Raw genomic sequence first — 18,520 nt, 5'->3', positions numbered from 1 at the left:
CAGTTCTCGGGGGTTGAAATTAATGACAGTCAATCAAGTTACCTGATAAGTAGTTGGATTAGATATGACTTCTTCCAACCATGTGTTGGATTAATTAAAAACCCTTACTTTGAGCATGGTTTATACTTCTGCTATTCAGAAACATAAATTAAAAAAGGCATTGGTTGAATACTTCACACTTTAATATAGAAGACTTCAGACCCTTTCTTAGCTGGAAAATGCCAGTTTCACAGGAAGAGTTAAAGTCTGGTATGTAAATAAAACAGACCAAAAAAACCCAAAACTAGAAACTGTCTTGAGTATCCTAGTAGATGACAGAGGGAGAAAACAGGTTAATTTCTACCCCTGTTTATACTTAACATTCACAACATGAAAGCCATGCTGTCATCATAATTTGTTATGCAGGGCTCGAAATAGGAGGTAACTCTGAACATCAGTTTAACTGTAAATCACGCAATTTATTTATTGACATTCAGACCTGTGTGACTAGCCTGTAAAAATGTTGGGTATTGTTATCCAAACAAAAAACTGTGATCAGTATCTGAAATACAGTTTCTAGCCCTGTATTATATTTTTGTTATATTTCTTGAAATAGAAATCTGTTTTGTAAAATCTGTTTTTCTGAAAAGTAAACCTTAAAAACTTTTTGAAGTCAGATGAAGTGCTTAAAATGAAACACTGTATTCACAGCTATATTCCAAACATCTAGCTATATTGAGAATACATGTGTGAATGATGTAAATTAATGATATTGCATGTAGCCCAGTAGGAAATTTTAGGGATGTTTCTCCCTTTGTGGGAAGATGCTTATGAATACTAAGGAAATTCTCACTTCCAAAGAGACATGCATAATACTGCAAAAGGTGTCAGATCCTCACATTGAGGCTGACTTGTTTTGTTACTTTTTGTATTGATACTGTGATAAACTGCTGCTCAGCATTTGGTTCTGTTGCTGGAAGTATGCTATCAAATACACAAACTAACCCTTCTGTATCTAATGGAAAAAAAAGTAAATCATTACTGTACTCTAAATTTCTGAAGTGATATTTTTGTCATCTTTGGGACCCATTTGGAAATTAATTGCAAGTCTGACAAGAAGCTGAGCTGGCCAACTGAAGTGTTCATGTTTCACCAAATTGATTCTAAATTTCTTTGTAGTTAAGCTAGAGAGGGCATACCAACATATGACTTCAGTGAAATTGATTTTTGTAGCTTGTCTGTAATTTTTAAAGTACACAGACATGCTATGTAGTTCAGGGTGAATAGTTACAGGGTTAACGTAGCAGAAATTATTTAACCAAACTGTTGAAATTACGTTCTTGAACAGCTGCTGTGCTTTTTATTTTTGAAAATAGAACTTAATACTTACTTGTTACTATAGACATATATATTATTGGAACGTATATATTTATGAGAAAAAATCCTGATGTAAGGCAGCACTTGGACATCCAGTGCTCCTTCATGAAGATTACTGCTCAGTAGATGTACAGTACCTTTTGGATTGATCTGATTAGTTTGATCTTGAGACACCAAATGGTTTACTGCAGTACAGAAATTAAGCATCTTTCCATGGACAAACCATCGTTGGAAGGGCATCAATACAGAAAAATCAGGAATAATCACAGCCTGTTTTCAGCTATTCATGATATTGCACGTAGTGAAGAAGAATGTGAGGAAGAAAGTCTGGGGGAAAAAGAAGGGACTAAATATCTTGACGTTAAATTGTACAGTTTATTTCTGTGACTTTACTCTCATCATAAATGGTGCTTAAACACTTAGCTGCCACTAAGTAAAATATTGTTTTTATGAATCAGATATGATAAAACAATCTTGCAAAATCCTACTTACTGTTTTCCTGAATCAAGTAATATTTTTGTGACAGACAAGTTAAATACAATTTAGTTTATTATCTGTCATAATTAGGGTGGACAAAGTAGAGTTTGCAACTGCATTAGTAAGCTTACGATTTTGCAAGGCTGTAGTAAATACTCCTGTGAAGTAATAAGAAAATAGAATCATAGAATGGTTTTATGAGAGAATACATATATTAGAGTACACTTCTGTGTTAAAGCTGCTTGAAAATAGCTGTATTATTTACTGGTCTAGGAAAAAAACATAATGGACTATGGGTAAGACATTTTCCCATTCTTAATTAAACTTACAACAGGAAAAACTACCGAAGATATGTTTCAGCCTCAATCCTATATAAAACAGTCAAAACAGGGATGTGGGAAAATGATGGAGCAAAGCACAGGTAAGTGTCAAGAAGGGCATGGGTCTTCACCATATGTAGCTTCAGGAAGTAGGCCAGTGAAGCCAGTTGCATTTAAATTTTAATATAACTTTTTGGATTATGTAGTTCATGATACTACACTACTGCACAAATAAATTTAAAATAATCATGTTGTCATAAGAATACGCTGCACAAAGTACCTGATGCACAAAATTTAAAATATTCACAAATGTCAGCTATTGTTTTGGAAAAGTAAATATTCTAATAATCAATCAGTGTGACTCGGAGGCATTCTTCAGCATCCCATGCAAGTAGCAGTATGAGTTTATCAATGTGGGGAGAATAATGCGTTCACAAGTCTCAGTTGCTTCTATCACTTTCTTTTCAAGAAATTCATTTCATGCTGGATGATTAGTTACTGCTAAAAATAGGTGCTCATTAGTTCTTCTGTGGTAACGTTACAATGCAAGGTAGGATCCATTGTTGCATGTGCTGCTGTAGCATATTTGATATAAGTAATACCAACGTGAACTATGCATAAAGTGTTTAATTTTTATTATTTTTTTTTTGGTTAGGGCCCAACAGGTCAAAGCTGCAAGATATGCTAGCAAACTTGAGAGATGTTGATGATCTTCCTTCATTACAGCCGTCTGTTGCACCTTCTTCTAGGCCCAGTAGCTCAAGGCTCATTGAACATGAGATAAACAGGACAGATGAAGGTAAGCATTAAAAATGTGCATACATCTTTGGAAAGGGCAGATGTTTATAGTTATTTCTTAAAGATTATCCTCCAAGACTTCCGTAGCACTTTACAAATACAGATTCAGCATTGTGAGTTCTAAGTGCAATAAGTGGCATTCCTATTCCTCCCCTCCAGTCACTGTTAGTGAGGTCAAGACACCTGCCTACTTAAAATCTTCACTGAGTGCCTTTGAACATTATGGAAAAAAGTCATTTGGCACTTGGTGGCTTTGTAATATGAGGATCTTAAGTCACTTGCTTTTGCTTGTGCTCAGGCCTGGTGGTAAAGTGTGGGACATAAAAGCCTTGGGACATAAGAACATCTGGTTTTTTTCCCATCAGCATAATTTTAAATTATATATACATACATATACACACACAAATCATAGAATCCCGGAATGGTTTGGATTGGAAGGGACCTTAAAGATTACCTATTTCCAACCCTCCTGCCACAGGCAGGGACCCCTTCCACTAGGCCAGGTTGCTCAAAGCCCCACCCAACCAGGCCTTGAACACTGCCAGAGATGGGGCATGTGTGTGTTCTCTCTATGTATGTGTTCTTTTTTTTCTTTTGCGAATGGCTAGGTATAGCTTTTAAATGTAGATGGTAACTGTGTAGTGAATCATACCGAGCAACTTACAGCTTGCCAGTGTATTCATTTCCATAGTGTGTTCCAAAAATTAAAAACTTCTCCTGGAGGCTAGTCCAAGTATGGAAAGCCACGCATCTTGACAATGAGGCATATGGTTGCCTTCATTAGTATTATGTCCAAAAGCTGCTAAATCATCTATTTAATTCAATGTTTGAATTGCTATATGCGGCATAACAAAATAAATGTATGAGGCTATATTAATTTGTAGAAGATCATATGTGCTCTTTATTTAAATGGTAAATATGTCTTCTGAAAATGAGCAAAAATATAGGTTTCACTGAGCAGTCTTTCAGTGAGTGTGCAAAAGTAGGTCGGCCAAGTTATAATTAAGATGCATAAAAAGCCCCGGCGTGTGGCATAGTTACCAAAGATCTCAGTAGTTCTATTTCCTACATGCTCGGTGATTTCTTTATGAAAGAAGGGGGTAACTTAGCAACACTTTGAGAAGCAGAGGAATTCTTTGTTGAATGTTTCCTTTCCAACTTGTCTCACATGTACTAAGAACCATATTAGCAGACCTCTAGTTTTGTGTCCTTTCAAGAATTGGTTTTTAATTCACAAACTTGGATGGACTCTCATGAAACGAGGACAGCTGATTGTTACCAGTCTGAGTCTCGTATTAGAAACTACTAGCTGTGTGTTCCTTTATAAATCTGAGACGCTATATTTTTGGCATACAGTTTTTTTATTCTAGTAACTACAAGTACGATCTCCTGTATGTATTGTGTGTTAAGTGGAATATTACATCGTAAGTTCAAAAGATGGAAAAAGAGAATGAGGGTGAAGAAAGTAAGAGATGTTTGTGATTAAAAGGTAATAACTGAGAGAGTTATACAGAGATTGAAGAGCTTTTATTTGATTATAAAAAGTAATAGAAAGCAAACAGGACACTTCATAGTAGTGTAATAAAGTGTGGGATGGAAAGACCTAGGAAATGCTAGGTTATTTTATGCTGGGTGGGGAACTGAATAGCATCTGAACCTGATGCCTTTGGGACAAGGAGGGCAAGCAGCCTGAACAGATCAGGCTATTCATTGTAAACCATAGTTTGCTTGGTTTGAGCTTAGTGTTGCTGCTGTTAGACTAAATAAGACACAGAATGAGATGGTGTTTCCTTTTCTCTTTCCTTGATAGCAATGGTATTTGCCAAGGCTTGTATTTACAATGGAGCTAAAGGGGGAAAAAATTGAAATTTACTGAAAACCCGTGTAATTTGAGACAAAAAGTGTATAAAATCGAGTGAAGTTTCTCGTGTCCAGAAGATTGCATTGTAGACCTGCTTTTGGGTATGTGGACATGGTCCTAGGAAGAAGAGTCCAGCTGCTCTCACCACCTGTTCCTGTCTACACTTTTGCTACTTCTTCAGAGCCTATTTGCATATTTTATAGCAGAGTTAGGCAAGGGCCTGAGCTTTTCTGTGTTACTTTTGCATTATATATTGGTGAATGGTAGTGTACCCTTCCCTTCTGTAGTTAATTACACTTAATGTCTTGAGTCATGCACACCTCAAGTGTACGTATTATGTTCAGAGGATACTGTTTATTGGTAAGTACAGTGATTATCTCTAGAATGGTTATTTTTTGTGCATTTTTTTATATATTCTTGCCCTCAGCTACTTGAGATGTTTAGTATTTGGGAAGTGGAAAATATAATTTTATTAATCAAGGTTTTACAAACCCATGTTTCAGATTTTTTTTGTTTTGTTTTCTTGCAGTGGAAGCTTTGACATTCCCTCCTTCTTCAGGGAAATCTTTTATTATGGGACCAGATGAAGCCCTTGAAAATGAGCTGGGTCTTGGAGAACTGGCAGGCCTTACAGTAGCCAACGAGGCAGATTCACTGACTTACGATGTAAGTAGTTATTAGTGGTAACTCAAGGTTCTGCTGTCTATTTGCTGAAGGCAGATGCAAGTTACATGTGTGTAGACTCAGCAGAAAACATTTTCCTGATAAAATTATGCTGCCAGAGGATGTCACAAATTTTTACTTGACATATCTGCTCTTTCCATACATAATAGTCTTAAAGCTCCCTGCTAGAATACAGCTGTGTACTTGTAACCCCAGTGATGCTGAGTAAAATTAGAAGTAGCATGGCCAGCAGATTGAGGGAAGTTAATGTCCCCTCTACAAGGGGCTGGTGGGGCCATACCTGTATGAGGTTGTGGGATCCTCCACTTCAGGAGGGTTGTAGAGAAATTGGAGAGCCCAATAGCATGTGCCTGATGAGGAGATGTTAAGGGAGCTAGTCTTGTTCAGTTGTTAGGAGGCTTATTGGTGCTTGAGTAGCAGCCTACAGGTGTTGGAAGGATGCTTACAAGGAATACAGAGCCCAGCTTCTCCATAGTGCCAGGTGTTAAGAGGAAACAGTAGCAAGTTATGGCTTGGAAAGTTGAAATTGGACACCGGGGGGAAAAGTGTAAGTGGGATGTGGTACTGAAGCAAGTCAGCATCTTTGGTGACATGGATAGTGATACTGAGTGCAATCTCAGCAAGTTTGCTGGTGACACAAAGCTGTATGGTGCGGTTAACACGCTGGAGGGAAGGGATGCCATCCAGACAGAACTTGACAGGCCTGAGAGGTGGGTCAGTGCAAACCTTGTGAAGTTTAACAAGGCTGAGTGCAAGGTCCTGCACCTGGGTCTCGGCAGTCGCAAGCACAAATACAGGCTGGGTGGAGAATGTATTGAGATCAGCTCTTAGGAGCAGGACTTCAGAGGTGTTGGTTAACAATAAGCTCAACATGATCTGGCAGTGTGTGCTTGCAGCCCACACTTGAGAATATTAACTTCTCTTTGTTCACTTGTTAAATCCCCTTATGTATTCCTGTGATCAGGACTTCATAGTCATGCTTACCTCAACTCTTTTTCTAGTGCTGACAATTTTCAGAAAAGTTGTTTACAAAGCTCCTTGCTCCTGTCACTGTGCTGTTTATTGAAGCAAAATGAAAGGCTAGTTTTTCTATTTCAGATTTCACTGGAAGTGTAGCTAGCTTACAAATAACGTGATGTGGTTTTATTTTGGACTACTTAATACTTTCTTCCAGCTGCCAAATGTGAATCAGATAGGATTAGTGGGAATTTAGTATTTTCTTTTAAGTGGCAATTTTGAATCATTTTGAGAATGAAGTTGAAAGATTCATGTGAATGAGTCTTTAAATGTGTTTTCTCTGAAGAGATGCGGATACTTTCCTATTTTCAGTCCCTTTTGTCCAGCTGACACTATTACTGGATTCTTTTCTTCTAAACCATGGCAACTATAGTCTTACCTCATTACATGGCTTAAGTTTTTTGCTTGTTGCTGTGGCTGTCTGTAAATTAAAGAATGGTTTTCACCTGGTGAGGGAGATTATGAATTTATTACTTAAAAGGTAATTTTTTCATCCAGTGGGTAAGTTTTCAGAATGTCTCACAAGATTAAATTTCCCTGATTGCTAGCCAATACTTGCAAGTTTGTCTTTTTCCTTATTTTACACACCTTAACAGATGTTCACCTTAGGGAGAAAAACAGAACCGATCAGTCTTCTGGGTAGATTAAGAAGCTTCATAAAGTTGTAATAGACTGAGTACTGTACGTAAGAGTATGTGAATGACAGAATCATTACATTTAATGTTATGTATTGACTTGGAGTTTTGGGACTTTGCAGTAGCGGTAAATCTGTATCAGGTGCTAATTTTGGGGTTGAGCAGACTCCACCCCCCGCAATAGCATTTCAAGTCTCAGATTACCCCACTTGTATTTTAGTAGGGAGAGAGAAAAGGAGTCTGGCTGCTGCATTAGTAACCCAGCCTCCCCCAGCTTGTGAGAGACTGGTGGGTGAAGAGGAGTGATGCTGATGTAGCCAGGCAAGTGGTGTGTTGGGGCTGGGATCTGTTTCATCTCTGCTGCTGGCCTGCTGCTGGCTGGGACTGCCCTCCATCTACTTCCCAATTTATAAGCTAATAGTCTTGGACTCCTTGGAAGAACATCTTTGAAGCAATTGGAGAATATTATGCTGCCAGCACTGGCATGCACTGTTAGGCCATCTGAGGTGTCTTTGTGGCTTTCACAGATGTGGTGCAGGACCTATGCAGCTGGTGTGGGAGCTGGAGGGCAGGAGGGGTTCCCTCCGTCATCTTATGGGCATTAGACGTCCATGTTGCCAAATTCCTCTCCAGGTATCTGCTAATACTCTGTATGTCTTGTACCCTTTTAGCTGAGACATTCTTGGCCAATCTCCAGAAAATCTGCCAGAGCTGCTGACCTTGCAGTCCTGCCTCATCCTCACACCAGCTCGAGCATTTGTCTGTTCTCTCATTGAGCCAACTCAGCTCGGTAAACTGGCAAAGAAACTGACTTGTCTCCCTGAGCAAGACAGTACATAATTACTAAGAAATATGATGAGGCTAAACCTGCTGTTTGTTACAACTCCTTTCTCATTGTTTAAATTCTATAGAACCTCTTAATTGAATTATATTTTTATTATTAAATATAAAAGTATCAAAACTTAAGACAAGGCACTTCTGTTCTTAACCAATACCGCCCTGTCCCACATTCCAGAGTAAAATGTATATTGCTGAAGTGGCTCGAAACAATTGTCTCTTCTTTGCAGTTAATGATACTAAATTATTTGAGATCATCTGTGGCTTTCAACATAATGAAATCATCAATATTTGCATTACAATTGTTTGTTTTCCTGGTTTTCCATAACCGCTATCAGAGCGGTTATGGGATGGTAAATTCAACTATGTCAGTGTTGACTGACAGTGATAAAGTCTGTTCAGCATTTCAAGTCAACATTTGTTCAGAGGAGCAATGTTGAAATAGTTATTTTTATTTTTTTTGCAGTCTTTCTTTTTGGATCTGCTAAAATGCATTTATTGCCAAATAATTGTGTCTGTATAGATGATAACTTACTGCTTTCCTGTTATGTTCTTAGTGTGTAGCCAAAAGTCCTTTTTTTTTTCTTTCTTTCTTTCTTTCTTTCTGGCAAGCTTTACTTGTCTTGCATTATTACAGAGCTTGTGTTGCCTTAAGTGTGTAAGTTAGGTTGCATTCCTTTCTGTGCTGCTGGACACTCCTCTGTTTCTCTTAGATCTTTATTTCAGAAATGCCGTGTCAGTGGTACTTCAGATATTCAGAGACCACAGCTTGATTGGGTCAGGCCCAGTATTATGTGTGAGCCAGTAGGTATAGACAAATTTCAGATACCAAACCGAGTTCACAGCAGTATCAGTCAGAAAAGGTACTTTTCAGCTTTTAAATTATGTAACTTAACAGGCATGTGGAGTATTTCAGATTTGCATATAATGTATTGCTGTGGACTTAACATTACTTGTTGCCTTTGTGGAATACATCTATGTTTGTTCTCATTTTGAATTGCCTGATCAGTGTTACAAATGGACCGTTGCTCAAGAGCCAGTTGTTACAAAAGTGGGTGAGGTAATTTGACATCTTCTGAAAATGCCAAACTAAATTTCTGATTTCTTCTTTTGCTTATGCCTTCCAGATTAATTACAAGTTTGGCATATTTTTTTCCTACTAGATAGCAAACAATAAGGATGCACTGAGAAAGACTTGGAACCCCAAATTCACATTAAGAAGTCACTTTGATGGAATAAGAGGTCTCGCTTTTCATCCGGTTGAACCAGTCTTAATAACAGCTTCAGAGGACCATACATTAAAAATGTGGAATTTACAAAAAACAGCCCCAGCAAAAAAGTAAGATTGTTTTTACTTTGTTTCAAAAACCATTTTCATTTATGAAATAAAAAACCCCAACTGTAGATACCACTTCACTTGGATGGCTCTTGGAGTTAGTGGAAATTGTTCCTTGGATGTAAAGTGTAGGAAAATAAGCTCTTAGAGAAGGATGGAGACTTTTAAAGAGTGCCAGAAGAAATCCTCGTGTATCTGTGAATGTGTTTTGTTTGTAAAAATGAGAACCATTCACTTTTTTTTTATTTTCCTTGTTGATAACATGGAAAATTAATTTACTAGTGAAAATATTTGGATGTGACCTGTTAGTGTGCTTGCATGTGTATATAAATGTATAAAAATGCATTTATTTTTTTATATATGCATATATGTATATCCATATATATGCATATGCATGTGTACAGCTTTCAACTTCGAGATATTGCTAGGTTCCTTTGTACACTGTCTCTTGTGTGTTGCTGGGGATTTGCAGAAATGAGAGCAAATTTGCAGCAGGGCTAATATAGTAAGGGAGTACATCATACCTTTTCAGAGGACTGGGCAAAGCATGTGGGCTTCCCCACCATTGACATACCTACCTACTGGTTTGATTGGTCTTGAGAGTTTGTGGACTCTCTACCTTGAAGGTCTTTAAACAAAACAAGCAAACCAAACAAATCCTATAATATTTTGAAAGAATGCAAAGAATTCTTAGACATATGAAGAATCATGTTGGGAGAGGAAGTTGTGGGAGAAACACTTCAACATAGCAGTGATTTTAAGAATTTAGCAGTTCTAACATATTTTTGTAATGCATTGTGTCCGATCATACACATGTTAACACTTTCTTGTACTTCATTTAGGAGTGCGTCTCTTGATGTAGAACCAATATATACCTTCAGAGCTCATAAGTGAGTATTTCCTGAGAAAAGTTGTTATATTTTGAAGAATATATGATTTTTTAAATGTAGATTTATTTTTTGTTTGAAGTAATTCCCACCTTGTCAACTAGTGTTTCTATGTGGTGCTTTTAGTTACCATGTTATTTAAAATATCTGTAGATGTTCATCTCCTTTTTGCATAATTATTTATGTCTGGAGCTAGGTACACCATAGTTTTTAAAAAGAAAAGCCTACAAATTGTACAGTTCGAGTTTGATTAGGTGTTCTTTTTGTCAGGTAAGTGCATTTGTAGAATGAAGCTGTTTGCAGTGAATCTACTGAACTCATTTCATGAAGGAGCCTTAGATCTTTAAAAAAGGGGGGGAAAAACTGTTTATGTGAAACATCGTAGCCTGTATTTAAAAGTGTAACACTTTTCATATTTCATGTGCACAATGATTAAATTGTCCTAATTGTAGTTATGTTTACAAATATTATGAGGGTTTTTTTGTGGAAAGTGTTGTAACATATGATCTGACTGTGCAGAATTTTTGTTGCAGTTCATGCAGCAAGTGAATCATATCTAACAGGGAAATTTGAAGAGTCTATTGCCATTGCTTTACACATAATGAAAACATTAATAGTCAATGTTTCTTTTGCGGGGGGTTTCTTCCAGTGGACCAGTGCTCTGTGTGGTGATGAGCAGTAATGGTGAACAGTGTTATAGTGGGGGAACAGATGGCCTTATCCATGGCTGGAATACAACCAACCCAAACATTGACCCCTATGACTCTTACGGTATGTTTTTGTCACACACACCAGTGAAGTGATACATTTAGTGCATTAATGTTATTTGGCTAAATAGTAAAACTTGTAGGTAATGCTTGTTTGAAAATTTAAGAGAAAATTGAATGTTGGTTTCAACTACTTTAAGTAAATTTTTGTTTTAATACTGATGCTGGTTGAAAAAGTACAGGGCTAAACCTGTTACTTTGTAAGAACAACAAATGTGTTTTTTAATGTTCACTTCTCGTAGATGCAGTTGGCCTTAAAGCTGGCCTTTGGAAAAAAGGAACTGATGTGCCATTAATGGTTGTTTGAAAGTGAATTTTAAAATCCAGGTGTGTTTTGCCAAGTTTGATACTGTCCCTTCTGCTAAAACATTGGTTTGTTCCATTAGGTTTAAACTGGATAAGTGAATGCTTGTATGATGATGAAATTCAAGCATCTTCATACAAGAATAACTGAGACTTCTGTACTCATATGATATGACTTCTGTATTGATATTGGTCTTGGGTGTTTTGTTGGTTTTTTTTTTTTTTTTTTTTATGGTTGGCTTTTTAAAGTTGATCCGTAAACACAGAACAAGGTACAACTACTGACTTAATTATTCAGATCTTGTTTTGAAACGTGTTTTGTTGTGGTTTGTTTTTTTTTTTTTCACAGATCCTTCTGTTCTAAGAGGTGCTTTTGTAGGCCATACAGATGCAGTGTGGGGTCTGGTTTACAGTGGAGCACACCAGCGTCTGCTGTCCTGTTCAGCAGACGGCACTATACGTCTATGGAAAGCTACAGAAATTGCTCCAGCTCTCAATATATTTAATGATAATCAAGGTACAGAAAATTGCCCTACCTTGAAGTTCATGAGCATCACTGTGCAGACTGCCATAGTTTTTTGCTACAGAATAGAAATTCTTCTTGCTTGTTTTGCTGGTTTTTATATCTTTATGATCGTTTTGGGGGGAGAGTAAATTTGGGTCCCTTCTTTCACACCGGCAGAATGGATACCTATATGCAGTGGGACGGTCACATACATCTAAAAGCCAACTGCAGATGATCTGCTGATGTTAGCAGAACCATGGAGTATAATATATTATCCCTGTAGGTCTGATTCATACTGAGTTTCCATTAAGCCCTTGTTTTTGGTTTGGTCAGAATAAAAAGCCCTGTCTTCCCCCAAAAGAGGTTTGGAGTAGCCAGTGCTTCATCTGCAGCCAGAGTCATTGTACCTTCCAGATTGTTCCTTGTGCCTCTAACACAGAGATTCCAGTTGAATTTCTGAGTTTTTGCATTAACTAAGTAGCAGTAACCTAGTCATCTTAAACACTACTAGTTGAAAAAACTTACTCCTTTGGATTTAGTTATTGAAATGTCATGCACAAATCAAGATCTCACTGTTTAGAGCCTTTTTTCTTGAAGTTGCTGTCTTGAGTAAGTGTTCTAGAATGAGCCCATTGACATTGCTAGAGTCTCTTAGAGTCTTGGTCCTAAAGGCAACCCATGAACTGAGAAAGTTCCTCGGCCCTTCAGAACAACGTTGAGGCAAAATAAACTTCAGCATAACTGAACTATCTCGTTGAATTATGGTGAAATTATATGAACCTGGTTCGAGGTGCCATTACTTGTTAGTTAAAATAGAGTGAGCAAAATACAAATGTTTCGTGCATTTTAGTTCTTGCAGAACTGTGTTTCCAAAGGTTTGCAGGGTCTGTGAAAACATAAGTGGTTTGCTACTAGATTGTCTACCTGTCTACTTTGAAAACTTCCTGGTAGTGGGTTTTGTCTGGTTTGGGTTTCTGTTTGTTATTTGTTTTGGGTTTGTTTGTTTGTTAATTATTAAATTAAGGGAGCAGGGGGAGCGGTCTTGCCTGACAGAGCTGTCTTTGGGATATTTATATTCCAAACTGGAATGAAACCCAGTTGTTGAAATTCAGAGGTCCTCCTTTGAAACTGAAACTTTGCTATGGCTTATTGAGAACTTTGAACAAACTCTATAAAAAAGGCAGCAGTTGTCACTTAAGTCCTTTAGATTAACCACTGTAGGCTTATCAGGAAGTTGCAGGTAAGCAGGCATGACAGTGGTAGAAAAGGTCACTTCAGAAACAATACATGTTTTCTTCTCATCTCACACCAATCCTTTTGGGCTGTTTTTGGAGTGCTGTAGATATGTACCACCAGTTGTGAGCAACATTCCTGAGGCTGTGTGTACAAGAGAGATGTTTCTCCTATGAATCTTAGGTTTAGAGAGAGGTGGTGATATTCTTGTGTTATCGGGATCTATGGACATTAACTTGCTTAACTTTCAATGTGTCTCTCTCCACCTCTTCCTCCTGCTCCTCCTGGCATCTGTTGCAACTGATGGTGTTCTTTCACATAGCAGGTGGTGAACAGGACAGTCGAGGAGAAAAATTCTAAGGGATGTTTCCTATACCCAAGCTCTGCTGATTTGGCTTTCTGTCCTGTAGTGTTCAGATAGCTACAATGTAAATAGATCAGATGTATACCATAACAGGCAGGATGGATGAAGCTTTAAGATGAGTTTATAATGTATTTGTGTAACTTTCCATGCTGACAGTACCAGTTTATAAAATTTGCACCTGGAAAGCTTTGGGTATTTTTTAAGCTCTGAATTTGCCCAGGTTAATAATAACGTTGATCATCTGCCCTGCCAATAGTTTCACCACTTCAGTTTCATGCCCTTTTACTTGATGCAATGGAGCTGTGTTTGAGAATTGCTTTTACAGTTAAAGGAAGGAGAAGGAGGCAGGGAGTTTCTTTCTTAGTTTCAAAGTAGATTTTCGTCCGGCAGCAGTTCCAGATACAGCATCTTAGTGAAGAATATTGTTGATACACGTATCAGAGAAATAGGATTAAAATAGTGATCGTACAAGGCAGTCTATTTAGATTGTCATATTGTAGATTTTAAAATGCAACATTTCCTTTCATAATCATGGCCCTTTTGATACTAAAGTGCTTACTGGGTGGAGGGGTTTTTTGTTTGTTTTGTTGGGCTTTTTTGTTGTTTTCTTTACACCAACCAAGTCTTATGAAAATATTCTCTACATTGTTTTCTAGAAATGGGAATCCCTTCATCAGTAGATCTTGTGAGCAGTGACCCAAGTCTCATGGTAGCATCATTTAACAGTGGACACACATGTATTTTTAACATGGAGACACGGCAGCGAATTCTTACCCTGGAGTCCAGTATGGATACTAGTACGTATCAAATTAAAAACCAATCCCTCAAAAAATTGCTTGTTTAAGGTCAATACTGTTGGTGTTACCAAACAAATAGGCAATGTTGTGATAAATTATAACATGAATTACGTTACAGGCTGTGTTCGAGGTGTAACAATAAATTACTACTACAACAGAGCTTTTGGGTATCTCAGTAGTAAAAGAGTGCATATACTTTTGAAAGAAGGTAGAAGAAACAAAGCCACACTATCTGAATTCCTCTTCCAGGAACAGTAGCACAAAGAAAAGCACGGGTCTCCAATATAGCCCAGTGATCTTAGCAGCTTCAAGACTTCCATTCACTCTTTAGTCTGGAATTGCAAGATAGTGGTAATATCAGGCAAATCTAAAGCTGAATTTATTTAAAATATGGGAGTGTGTGTGTGTGTATTCTTTTTTATTTTTCCTCAGATGTAACTCTCTTCTGAATTTATATGCACTCTTAGCTCATTTGCAGTTGGGCTTTAGTTGAAGTTTTTGCTGTATGAGAAAAGCAAAGCTCCAGTGGAAGAGTATATAATGCTGTATAATGTTTTGTATCAGGGCAGTGGCCAATATCGGAAGTTTTAGAGGAAACTGGCATTATGAGAGAGAGCAGAATGAACTGAAACATGAGGTTTCATATTCAGGCCAAAATGGTAACCTGGTAATAATAAAAGATTTCAGTCTTTTTTAAAATTTTGATAATTCTTCCATCTAAAAGTTTTATGTCACTGAGTTCTACTATTTAATTATTTTTTTTTTTAAAGGGAGTAAGCCCTTCTTGTTGGCTTTGCTTGTCTGTTTTACAATAGTTAAATGACTCATTTTATGAAAGGGAATGGAAAGTGCCATCTCCCTTCCTTGTATTACTCCTTACTGTAAAGGATTTCTTTTTTTGTTAACCCACATCTTTGTCCCTGTCTGAAAAAACAGTCCTAAGTCAGTTATCTCCACTCAGCGGAAGTTACCTTTCTTCTTCCCCGTCCCCCCTCCACTGTATGTGCTTGGCATTTTAAAACTGTGAGGATAGCAGGTTGTAATGCAGTCTCATTTACTTTTAGTAATTTTAGGTGTGTTTATTAATATGAATGTGTTTTTTCCTTAATTTACACTTTTGTAATTGTTAAATTCCTGTGGATGCTGGCGCTACTTGACAGTTCAGATTTTTATAGAAGGATGTAAATCTAAGTCTTTACTGCCTTAGTAGCAAGTGATCGTACAGTAGTATTTTGTTTATTTTAGTAAGAATTTAAATTAGATGATATGAGTGTTCTTTGGCAGCAGTTTAACTAAATACAGTCAACTCCCACATGAAGGAACATAACTATATTTTGATGTTCTGTGGTGTGGCTATTTGTGTTTTTTGTGGTAATCTGTGCCTCTTAAGACCATTCTTGCACTACTCTGCGCATCACAGCAATGCCTAGATTTCTAATCAAAAAACTCCTATAATTTTTGTGTAGTGTGTGTATATGTATGATATTTCATATACGTGTATATATATGATATTTCATATATGTGTATATATATGATATTTCATATATGTGTATATATATGATATTTCATATACGTGTATATATATGGTATTTTAAGATTCTTGAAGGCTATAAAAATTGCTCTCATGAATAGTCTAGCATCCTTTTCTTCAATAAGAATTGTAATCCATGTGTATCAGATAATAACAGGTGGGGTTTGGTTTGTTAGAGTGCGAGCATGGGATCTTATCTTTTTTGCTTTGAAACATACTGCCTGCAGTGTTAATTTTACTGTATTGGCTGTGTGTTATGAAGAAGATTGGCCTTGACAAGAAGAATGTGGAGGTAGGGAAGTGCACGTAAGGTATTTTTACTCAGTTTTTGGCTTCATGTTCTTGACTGATGCACCCATCTAACACCATGGCCAAAATTTGGACCTTATTTGTTAGTATTTACGCTCATAGATATGGTTTATGTATGCCTTTCTGTGTGTGTAATTTGGAAAGTATTTTAGAGTAAACCACATTACAGAAGGTGCTAGCTGAGAGTTTCCATTACATAAAGGTAAGAATTATTTTGCAAATAAATTTGATTACATAATTATTTCTTAGTAGCAATCTTTCAAAGAACTTAACAATTTACATGTATTGAGATGTGTGGGTTTTTTCTTAGCAGTCAGTTCCTCCTGTCAGATAAACAGAGTCATCAGCCATCCAACTCTTCCAATTAGTATCACTGCCCATGAAGACAGACACATCAAATTCTACGACAACAATACAGGTATGCATATCTTCAGCAGGTCCTAATCAGTGGTTGCATAACATAAAATGTAAACAGAATTTCATTATGATTAGTATTATTCATATAAATGGTGAGTGATGTTAAGAATTCACTAGTCTCTGAAACAGAATCACTCATCACCAATAGAGCCCAAAGATTGCCAGCCTACTTAAAACCTTATTGGCACAGTGATAAGGAATCTGTGTCGTTCTGTCCTTTTAAAATGCCTTATGTATGGGGGTTACAAATTTCTAACATAAATGGCAGCTTTTTCAAAATCTTTATGTGTTTATGTTCATGTTTATTGTGTTGTGTTCTCTGTGTTATTTTGGTCTGAGGGCAGGAAGCAATGGCACTCGTTCAGTGCTTCCCAGACCTCTGCCTGATACCTTGGAGGTAGAAGTTCCTTTGCAGGCATCATTCTCACTTTGATCCGTTGCATGGATCTCTCACTTCTGCATACACAGCTGGACAGTTTATAACAGTTTTTCACTTTTGTAGTGAGTGTCACACTGAGATGTCTAGTTATAAATTTCTTGGGTTTTAAAAGACTTTTTGGTAGGAATGGTACTATAAATCAGGTATTCTGACTGCAAATCATAGTAATCTTTAGTTTGTGACAGAACACGCTGTCTTAAATTTAGATCTTTCAATATTCTTGTTAATTTTAAGTTTGCTACTCCCAAGATGTATTTTAAAGTAAGAAGAGGAAAAAGGAATCACTAAAAGATGAGGAAAAAGCTGAATAGCTGATTTGTTTGATGATGTAGCTTTGGAAAAAAATAGTTGAGAAATGGCTGCTCTTTTTTTGTTTTCTCTTTAATTACCTTCTGCAACAAAACCCCCATATTTGACCCATGATTTAATATTTTTAACATGAAGTCATTATTCTAACTGTAATAAGTTGTAATAAAACATTCATTATGAGTTGACTAAATTTTTCTATATTCTTATATTCACTGCTTATTAGTACACTCAGCCTCTGCCCTCCTTCCCAGTGAAGATCTTACTCTTGAATTCTCTTAATTCATTTAAGAGGCAGATACTTAAAATGCACAGTGATTGCAGCGTCATGGTAGTTTTGCAGACATAAACCAAAGATGTAACAGAACTAGTGATATTGGTACTGTGGCTCTCCTGGGCCTGTAAACATTAAAAGAATGACTTACTGCGTATTTTTAATGGTTCATGGGACAAGGTCTTGTATTTATAATATGAGCTGTGTTAGGGTTTAAGCAGTGAATACAGATAACAAAGTGGATTGCGGAAAATAACCTGAATTTTATTTCTTTTTTCTTTTTACTTTTTTCTTAAAAGGAAAACTGATCCACTCCATGGTAGCTCACTTAGATGCAGTTACAAGTTTAGCTGTTGATCCTAATGGCTTGTATTTGATGTCTGGCAGTAAGTACATTCAAATTTTCGTTTTCTTTTTCTCATCATGGTGGCAGACATGAGAATTATAATGAAAACTGTTTCCCCTTTCTTTAGGTCATGACTGTTCGATTCGCTTGTGGAATCTTGAAAGCAAGACCTGCATCCAAGAATTTACTGCTCATCGCAAAAAATTTGATGAGTCCATTCATGATGTGGCATTCCACCCCTCCAAATGTTATATTGCCAGTGCAGGAGCAGATGCCCTGGCTAAAGTGTTTGTATGACAGAGTGCTTCCCTTTCAACTCTAGCTTTGTATATATTTAACCAGCTGCACAAAAGAGAAGAGGAGGGTGTGAGTCTTCTTACCCTGCCCTGTAATTCAGAGAATGTTTGTAAGTGTTTAGTTTTGCAGGGTACTGTTTTCTAAATTGAAGTTTGTTCTGGTTTCTGTGAGCTCAGCTGGTGCTGAGAGCTTGGAAACTCTCAGTTTCAACTAGTTAAAAATCAAAAGAAATGCTTTTATTTCAGAGGGTGTGAATTTTCGTCCAGGCAGGCCTTGGGTGAAACTAGGTCTATGTATTATCTATTAATAAAATGGAGTACTGGAAAAAAGGGGTCTAATTGCATCAGGGAGTAGGAAAAGAGGGAAACTTCTTAGGATGCTTCTCATTGAGGAATCTTAATGTACTTAAAATTAAATCACCTGG

At 37.0% G+C, this 18,520-nt stretch overlaps 1 protein-coding gene across 1 annotated transcript in view; it reads left to right on the top strand.

Moving 5' to 3' along the window:
* The window catches only part of STRN (striatin, calmodulin binding protein), a gene marked incomplete at its 5' end in the record, with an annotated part of 35,940 nt that extends 17,623 nt beyond the window's left edge, over positions 1–18,317 (top strand). The window contains 11 exons of the mRNA XM_010020447.1: positions 2,168–2,254; positions 2,809–2,952; positions 5,342–5,478; positions 9,149–9,324; positions 10,164–10,211; positions 10,858–10,979; positions 11,628–11,795; positions 14,037–14,177; positions 16,328–16,435; positions 17,753–17,839; positions 17,927–18,317. Of these exons, the coding sequence (XP_010018749.1) occupies positions 2,168–2,254; positions 2,809–2,952; positions 5,342–5,478; positions 9,149–9,324; positions 10,164–10,211; positions 10,858–10,979; positions 11,628–11,795; positions 14,037–14,177; positions 16,328–16,435; positions 17,753–17,839; positions 17,927–18,096 (1,388 nt within the window). The remainder of the gene's footprint in view (positions 1–2,167; positions 2,255–2,808; positions 2,953–5,341; positions 5,479–9,148; positions 9,325–10,163; positions 10,212–10,857; positions 10,980–11,627; positions 11,796–14,036; positions 14,178–16,327; positions 16,436–17,752; positions 17,840–17,926) is intronic.
* Positions 18,318–18,520: the final 203 nt, after the last annotated feature.

This window comes from Nestor notabilis, unplaced genomic scaffold (genome assembly GCF_000696875.1).
Source record: "Nestor notabilis isolate BGI_N333 unplaced genomic scaffold, ASM69687v1 scaffold9538, whole genome shotgun sequence".
NCBI classification, from domain to species: Eukaryota; Metazoa; Chordata; class Aves; order Psittaciformes; family Psittacidae; genus Nestor; species Nestor notabilis.
Note: the sequence above shows the minus strand (reverse complement) of the source record. Positions and strands in the feature narration are given on the sequence as shown.